This window comes from Arachis ipaensis, chromosome B06 (genome assembly GCF_000816755.2).
Source record: "Arachis ipaensis cultivar K30076 chromosome B06, Araip1.1, whole genome shotgun sequence".
Taxonomy (NCBI): Eukaryota; Viridiplantae; Streptophyta; class Magnoliopsida; order Fabales; family Fabaceae; genus Arachis; species Arachis ipaensis.
Window position 1 is genome coordinate 115,860,508 of NC_029790.2, and position 8,485 is coordinate 115,868,992.

General features: G+C 33.6%; 1 protein-coding gene across 3 annotated transcripts; it reads left to right on the plus strand.

The window, feature by feature from the left end:
* LOC107604884 (putative serine/threonine-protein kinase) lies at positions 3,164 to 8,164 on the plus strand. 3 transcript variants are annotated; one of them, XM_016306595.2, is made up of 8 exons: positions 3,164 to 4,102; positions 4,750 to 4,961; positions 5,106 to 5,311; positions 5,764 to 5,890; positions 6,185 to 6,256; positions 6,478 to 6,664; positions 6,922 to 7,054; positions 7,534 to 8,164. In XM_016306595.2, the coding sequence occupies exons 2-8, from the start codon at positions 4,814 to 4,816 to the stop codon at positions 7,798 to 7,800; spliced, it is 1,140 nt and encodes a 379-aa protein (XP_016162081.1). In that variant the 5' UTR covers positions 3,164 to 4,102; positions 4,750 to 4,813; the 3' UTR covers positions 7,801 to 8,164. The 3 variants fall into 3 exon arrangements, with proteins under 3 accessions (XP_016162081.1, XP_016162079.1, XP_016162080.1); XM_016306593.2 differs by having other exon boundaries at positions 3,168 to 4,102; positions 5,103 to 5,311; XM_016306594.2 differs by having other exon boundaries at positions 3,168 to 4,102; positions 4,814 to 4,961; positions 5,103 to 5,311.

Consider the following 8,485-nt stretch of genomic DNA (forward strand, 5'->3'; position numbering starts at 1 on the left):
ATACACAATACACATTTATTAATTTAAAGACAAATTTAATTCTATTAAAATTTGAGAAGCTAAAGACAACAACAACAAAAAAAATTCGAAAAGCTAATTTAAAATTTGAATTACCAAGTTGAATACAAAAAATACAGAAATATTAGACAATTAAATTTTTTTTAATCAAGTTGAATTAAGTTAAATTTATATGTGTATATTTTTTATTTTTTTATTTTTTTTTCTTCTTCTTCCCCTTTTTCTTTCACCTTTATTATTATCATCACCATTTTTCTCTTCTTTTTCTTTTTTATGTCGTTTGATTTTTTTTTCTCTTTTATTTTTGTCCTTTTTCTCCTCTTTCATCATTATTATCATCATCATCATCATCGTCATCTTCTTTTTTGTTTAATATTACACAATCAGTTTAACGACAAAAAAAGTGACACAGAAATTTTTGGTTAATGACACAAATAATCTTTTGAAAATGACACAAATTTTTTTTATAAATGACACAAGAAATCTTTAAAAAAACACAAATCTAAAACCTTAACTCAACCAACAAACTACATTTAAATATGTTTTGTAAAAAAAATAAAAAATACATCAATTTATTATAAATAGCACAAAAAATACATCAATTTATTATACATCAATTTATATATGAGTTCAATACCACTCATTTAGTTCAATGATAAGAAGAATTAGTTAAAAAATTCTTGTATCATGGTTAAAAAATTTTGGTGTCAAAATTATGAAACTTATTGTATGATTGAAAAATTTTAGTGTTATTTTTTTAATAAATTCTTCACAATTAAAACTCTCCTCATCATCATCATCACCGTTATCATCACAATTCTTCTTATTTTACCATCTTAAAATGATCCTATTTCACAGTTAAAAAATTTTAGTGCGAAAATTAAAAAATTTATTATGTCACAGGTTAAGAAGTTGGTGTTATTTTTCTAACAAATTCTACACAATTCAAAATTTTTCCTCCTTCTCCTCTTCTTCTTCATCATCATCATCTTCTTTTTTTTTCATCTTCTCTTTTTTTTTTATTCATCTTCTCCTTCTTGTTTCACCTTCTTATAATTTTTTTGTTTTATCCTCTTAACAATAATAAAAAAATAAAAAAACAAACATAAAAAAAGAAATAAAAAATGCTGCAATAACCACCAATAGGAAGAGGAGAAGAAATAAAATACAAAAACACAGTAACAGCAGCAACGAAATACAAAAACACAGTAACAGCAGCAACGAAAGAATGACAATGAGGGATAAGCATGCAAAGATGAAGAAGGAACACAAAGAAGAAGAAATGTGTGATTCACGCACACGTTGTGTGAGTGATTTTTGTTGGTTTTGACCAACTTAATTAGTTGGACTTGATTGATAAAAACGCTTGAATGTGTAGTAGCATCGAAAGAATATTCAGAACATTAGTTTAAGAATTTGATTTTGATTCATTGTTAGGGTAAAATAATTTTTTACTTGTACTCAATTGTATAATGTCATATCAGAACTACTCTTATATTAATAGTATTGAATAATCATCGATAAAACAATATAATTGGATGACTGTGTAAAATGTTTAACTCTTATTTTAATTTGAAGTAAATATCAATTCGATACCTGAAAGATTCAAGCACTAACAAAATAGTACTTGAATGATGTTACTGACAAAATGGTCTTTGAAAGATTTTAAAAATTGACAAGCGTATCCCTAGACTTGCCGGAGCACATCTCCGACGAAAAAGATGCTAAGGTGGCCACCGTATTTTAATGATATGGCATATTGAACTACCGAGTTGGCTTTTATAATTAATTTATAACAATTAGAAGGGAGAAAAAACCTAATTCTCTTTTCCTGAACCCTAAAGATGCATGTTCATCCATCTTGAATCCTCCACCACCATCACATCCCCACCTTATTGATCATCATTGTTCCCTTCGTATGCGCCATCCTCTTTGTCCTCTTTTGGTACGTCATCAACGTCAAGTTCTACTCCCCCAGAAGTAGGTCAAGGACAATGCTCTGTTTGTTTGAGTGAGTTTGAAGAAGACGACAACCTCAAATCTATGATCCTTTCAAATAAGAAAGAAACCAAAAACAAACATTGAAGAACAATAAAAAAAAACATTTCATCAGCAACCCTACGAATATAAATCTGTTCATCAGCATTCAACAATCCCATAAATAAAAATTCAGTACAAGTTAATTTTAATTTTGTTCACATTCAAATGATGAAATGCGAAGAGACTAACGACGACGATGAAGAACGATCTTGCTGGAGGCGATGACGGAGACCAGACTACAATGAAGACGATTCTGCCTTTGAAGATCTTGTTGGATGGCGACGAAGATGATTCTCCTCTGATGCGACGATTCTGCCTCTAACGATTCTCTTCAGTCTGGGTTAAGCACGCAATAATGATGTTCTCTTTGGATGGGTCAGGCGCACGATGACGACGTTCTTCTTGGGTTGTGTCTCAGGCATGTGACGATAATTCTACGGTGACCTTGAATGTTAGAGGGAAAAGCAGTAAGAGGAAAGGAGTTTGGTGGTGAGAAGGGAGGAGGGTGGCGGACAACAATGAGAGGAGAGGTGGAGGCACATTTTCCAATGAGAGTGAGAGGGAAAGCATAGATGGGAGAAGAGCTTTGCAATGAGAGGAGAGGACCTAGGGCAATAGAATTGGGAATTTTTTTTCCTTATAATTGTTAAAAATTAATTATAAAAGGCAACTCCGTAGTTAGCTAAAAAATATGTCATATCATCAAAATACGGTAACCACCTCAACATTCTTTTCGTTAGAGATGGGTTCCCGCGAATTCAGAGACACGGTTGTCAATTTTTAAAATCTTTCAAAGACAATTTTATCGATAACATTATTTAAGTACTGTTTTGTCAAACATCAAAATCTTTCAAGTACCAAATTGATATTTATATGTTATTTATAATTTGATTATATCATCTTTAAAATTTAATTATAAATAAATATTTATAATTAAATTTAATTAATTTTTTTTCTCCTCGTACTTTTTTCTACTAAAATTTATTAATTATTAATTTAACCTTAAAATGATTTGGTCGTCCAGTATTATTTTCGTTTCTTAACACGGTTGAAAAACAAATTCAACACCAAAAACACAATTGTGACCGGCACAAAAACATATTTATCTGTTTTGCTCTCTTTTTTTTTTATCCCTAGTCCCTGCTCTCTCTCTCTCTCTCCAACTGCATATGATCTTTCGATTGATTCACTCATTGAGTGTTGTTGTTGACTTGTTTTGCTGAATTAGTTACCACCCTACCATACTATTGCTTGCATTGAATTCCGCTTCAGTAATGGAACCCAACCATCGCTCAAACTAATATCAGAAAACAAAACCCTTAATAATAATTCTTCTTTTCGTGGGTTTGTTTGTTTCTTGTACATATCTCACAACACAAATATAAATAACTGAATCATACCCCCACCCCCACCTCTTCCCTTTTATTTATTTATTTTTTTGTTTTGAATTGAAGAGAAATGGGCGTGTTTGGTAGAGAGGCATGGTAATAAAAACCTGATACTAATGTAATGTGTGTGTTGTGTTGTGTCTGATAGTGTGTTGTGTCTGTCGGCGCAAGGTCACTTTCTGTCGGCATTGTCTGTATCCACTATCCAACCATCATGATACTCATACTACACTTCTCATACAAATAGAATGCAAAAAAAGAAAAAAAAAAAAAGGTTTGTGTGAGATTGTGTGTGTGAGTGTGTAATTCTTGATTACAGAGTGGCACTTTCTTTTCTCTTTTCTTTCTTTCTTTCTTTCTTTCCATGCCTTTGGTCTTGGACGACTTGGAAGAGTTCTGATCTAAAGGGTGGGTTTTTGGGGGTTGTGGTTGATTTTGATGCCACCCCAGAAGAACAAAAATACCCAAAACTTTCCAAATTTGCTTCCCTATGTTGCTGTTGAAACATGATTTGGTTCTTGTGAGGCTGTGGCTGTGGTTCTGGTTCTGATTGTTCATATGAAGAAGGGAGAAGAGGAGGGATATTGGGTCAATCTTGATTTCCGTGAAGTGGCATTGTTCTTGTTATACCCTTTCAAAGTTGTTTGGTGTCATTGGTAAATGAAGCTCTGGCTTTCTCAGAGATCCTGCCTCATTATTATTATTCTTCTTCTTATTATTATTATTATTTATCTCGTGATATTGTCCTCTGTAGATTTTACAAAAAGTAAACCACTTTATTCTATTTTCTTCTTTTTATTTGAAACTATGTGAAAGAATTGATGCAATGTTAATTAATGTGCAAGATCCAATTCTATCACTCTGCATGACTTTCTGAAACTTACATTCATTCATTCATTTCATACATGCATTCTTGCTGGGAATCCCAAACATTGTTTTAGCATTTTGATGTTGCTGTGATTGTCTTTGAAGTACTTTAATTAATTTCTTCTGTCATTAGCACCCGCATTAATTATGTACTCTTCTTTTTGACCTAGTATATTATTATTATAATTATAATTATCGTTGTTGTAGTATTCAATGTTATTTTGTTTCTTTCACATGCATGCCTTTTGCAAAGCCATCTCCTTTGCATTCTGTCTCAAACTTCCAAAATTCTCTTCATAATCATATAGCTACTATCTTAGCTTGCTTTTAATGCATAGAGGAAGAGTATTTTCCCTTGTTCTAAGGTACATTATGTTCATATTTGCATAGATTGTGATTCTTTTCTTATTTTGTTGCTTCTCTTTTGTGGTTCCAGGTTCAATGTATAATAATAGTTCACATAAATTTGTACAGAGAAAGTGAAGTGTGTTTTTTTCCAGATGTCAAGTTCTCTTGCAGCAATATTAGGAGGAGCTGCAGGAGCCGTGGCATTGGCAGGGATTGTTATAATACTCATATGGTTTTGTATTTTTCGCAAGAGAAGCGTTTCGAGAACTTCAGAGACAGGATCCTCTGATCCTTCCCAAGGTAAGATGTTCTTACTCGTGCCGAGAAAATAGAAAGGTGGCTTAACAGGCACGGTTGTGCTGGTTAATTCGGTAGTTAGATACGAAAGATTTGTTTTTCGAGGTTTCTTGTAGTGATGTGAGGGAATTCAATGGCATGCAGTAGGACGACATGGCACAATTGAGTTGTCGATACGAGATACTAGGCGTTTTGAGATGGAGGAACTATCTGGGGCTACAAAGAGTTTCAGTGACAAGAATTTGATTGGAGAAGGGAAATTCGGGGAGGTTTATAAGGGTTTGCTTCAAGATGGTATGATTGTAGCAATCAAGAAGAGGCGTGGACTCGCGAGTCAGGAGTTTGTTGATGAGGTAATGCTCGGTTTCCTGCTCTATAAGTTTGATTGAAGTAATGAAATACATTTTTCAAATTCCTTGTTCTGTTAGGAATTGCCAGTTAGTTTCAGGTGGTAGTTATGAAGAAAGTTTTTCTTTTTCCTATTTATTCACTTTACTTTACTACAACTTTTTATATTCATTGAAGTCTTTTCTGTTTTCTAAAATATGTGCAAGCATAATTACTAATTAGTTCTATTGAAAAAAGAAAATGTAAGCATAATTAGTCTATGATATTTCCTTATAGCTCTTTCCAAGTGTCAGGATCAGCTATCTTAAAAATTCGAAGCCAGTATAAAACTCTTGCATTTTTAGCGCAAGTGGATAGCGATTAAACTCGTTTACTATCTAGTTTAGGATGAACGAAGGTATCTACTCTTATGATTCATTCTCTTGTTTTGATCTAACAGGACTGAGTTTTACTTCAGGTACGCTATCTCTCATCGATTCACCATCGGAATCTCGTAACTCTTTTAGGCTACTGCCAGGAAAACAACCTGCAGTTTCTTATATACGAATATGTGCCTAATGGAAGCGTCTCCAGTCACTTGTATGGTAAATTCTTATACAGTCTCTCCATTTGTTTCTCCGAAAGCTTTATTCATAGATTCTTAGTGTATCTTAGAAAACTGTTTGAGAGGTCTAGAATCGTATTTCCCTCCACCAGAGTTGATTCTGTCCATTTTAATCATGTTTAGTTTCTTTCAGAATCACTTTTCCCAAAACTGCCAAACATAAATTTTCTACATCAAAATCAATTGCATATAAGATATCTTAATAGAATTGTTGTCTTGATTAAGCTAATTTGAGTACGAGTCCTTTCTTGTGATGTCGAATTTTCCTTTGTAGGTGCCAATCAACAATCGCGAGAGAAGCTAGAATTCAAGCATAGACTTTCAATAGCTCAAGGTGCAGCTAAAGGTGATCCTTTGCAAAATCAGTGAGCATTTGTGGCTTTCCTGGTATCAGTTTTCTTCTCTTTTAGATAAAATACACCCCAAGTATCTTAATGGATCCCACACATTCTTTTTGTAAGCCATCCTAAAACTTGGTATACTATAATACCTTCTATATACATATAAAATCTCCGAGGAACTTGTTTCTGATTTTCGAAACCTCATTCATCTCCTATTCTTGTGCAGGTTTGGCTCATCTTCACTCCTTGAGCCCCCGTTTGGTGCACAAGGATTTCAAAACAGCGAATGTACTTGTCGACGAAAACTTCATCGCTAAGGTTGCCGACGCAGGACTTCGTAATTTTTTGGGGAGAGTTGAGATTGCAGGACCATCCTCTCTAGTAGCCGCAGATGAGATATTTCTTGCACCCGAGTATGACTCATATATTACTTGTCTACTCTGCTTATATTGGGATGGATCCTCTCACAACATGAAATGTTCCCGTGTGAATTTTCGCCATTGATATTCTCCTCTAAAATGTTTGTCTAGGCACTATTGGCGTAATCAACGCTTAAATATCCCGCATAACTAGGTTTTGTAAAATTTTTCGCACAAGGTGTTCCATTCCTCTGGTTGCAAGCTTTTCTCTTGTTCTTACTTTCTTGACAAATGCACACCATTAACTGCAGGGTGAGAGAATTCAGACGATTTTCGGAAAAGAGCGATGTATACAGCTTTGGAGTATTTTTGCTGGAATTGTTGAGTGGGAAGGAAGCAACAGAATCAGCATCTCTGGACTCTAGCTACAATCTAGTTGAATGGGTATGTGAAATTACTTCAAACATCACATATGGCATGTAGGGTTGGGAAGTAAAGTAACATAAACGTGCAATGTGTCTTATCACATGGTTTCGCAAGATATGTTTTCTGTAATCACGATTTCTTGCACGCTAGGGTAACTCACCTCTATCCACCATTAGATGAGTCGTGTGGGATCCACTTGATTCGAGTCTCACACCCCATCTAATGGTGAAGAAGAGTAGAAAAATTGGGTTGGTAATTGAGAACCACTAAGTGATTTGACATATTTGACTAAATTGTCATTCAACTATTTTTAATTATCAACTTCAAGCGAAGACAATTGCATGCGAGTTTCTACCGAGAAGTTATTGTACATTTACAAAGTATTTAGGTGGATTGTGCTTAGTTTATTGATAGAATGACATTTCACTTGCATTAAACCAAGAATAACATGGTGATAGATTTACGTTCCTTGTTAATCAATATTTGTTATAATAAAGGTGCAAAATAATGAAGACCATGGCATGATGTCTAACATAATTGATCAAAGATTGGGAAGCACTTTCACTGCTGAAGGAATGGAAGAATTCATAATGCTGATGACAAGGTGTTTAGAATCTTCAAGTGAGAGAAGACCAGCCATGAGTTATGTGGTGATGGAACTTGACAGAATACTTGAGAAAGAAGTGAACTTGACAACAATCATGGGTGAAGCCACCCCAACAGTTACCCTTGGAAGCCAATTATTCAGACCAACAACAACATAAAAATAAAAAAATAAGAAAATAAAAGGAAGGTATTTGTTGTCACAAAATTGCATTGTTATTATTATTACTATTATATTTTTGTGAATTATTACATATTTGCTTTCTCATTATTATGATTATTATTATTATTTTTCTCCCACGTGAATAGCTTCAGAAAATAGGACCAGCTGCTTCATAAGTGTATAAAGAACAGCTGTATTCCCTCTCCCCCGTTGTTTTTTTCCTGGGTAAATGAACAGTTGTATTCTTTGTTTTTTCTTTCTCCCCTTATTATTATTTTTTTTTTATCTTCATAAATGTATGAGATATCTTGTAAACCATTATTTGTTGTTAATATGACAGTGAAGATTGGGTTGTGTGGTTATTCTTATTTTATTTTTTTTGTCGTCGTGGATGTGGTTACCAAACCGTATCTTTTGTTATGGACGCATAAACTATCTTTATTTCGTTTTTGTTCGGGCCGAGGCCCAAAAGAAGAACTACATCTTTCATATTCTTTCGTGTTTGTGAATACATGCAAAGTCAAGACCAACAATAAAAAGAAAAAAAAAAAAGTAGTTTTGATTTGATCTTTTAAAGTTTGGAATTTAAGGGTGAGGGTTTAATCCTAAATGGGACGTTGAGGACCATTTCAAATAAAAAAGGTTTGGAAGGATTTTGAACCCAAATCTCATAAATCAAAACA

Bases quoted from the DNA above. Each gene is read 5' to 3' on its own strand.
- LOC107604884 (XM_016306593.2), top strand. From the start codon at position 4,814: ATGTCAAGTTCTCTTGCAGCAATATTAGGAGGAGCTGCAGGAGCCGTG. The intron at 5,891-6,184 runs GTAAATTCTTAT...TTTCCTTTGTAG, and splicing joins CGTCTCCAGTCACTTGTATG to GTGCCAATCAACAATCGCGA. The intron at 7,055-7,533 runs GTATGTGAAATT...GTTATAATAAAG, and splicing joins GCTACAATCTAGTTGAATGG to GTGCAAAATAATGAAGACCA.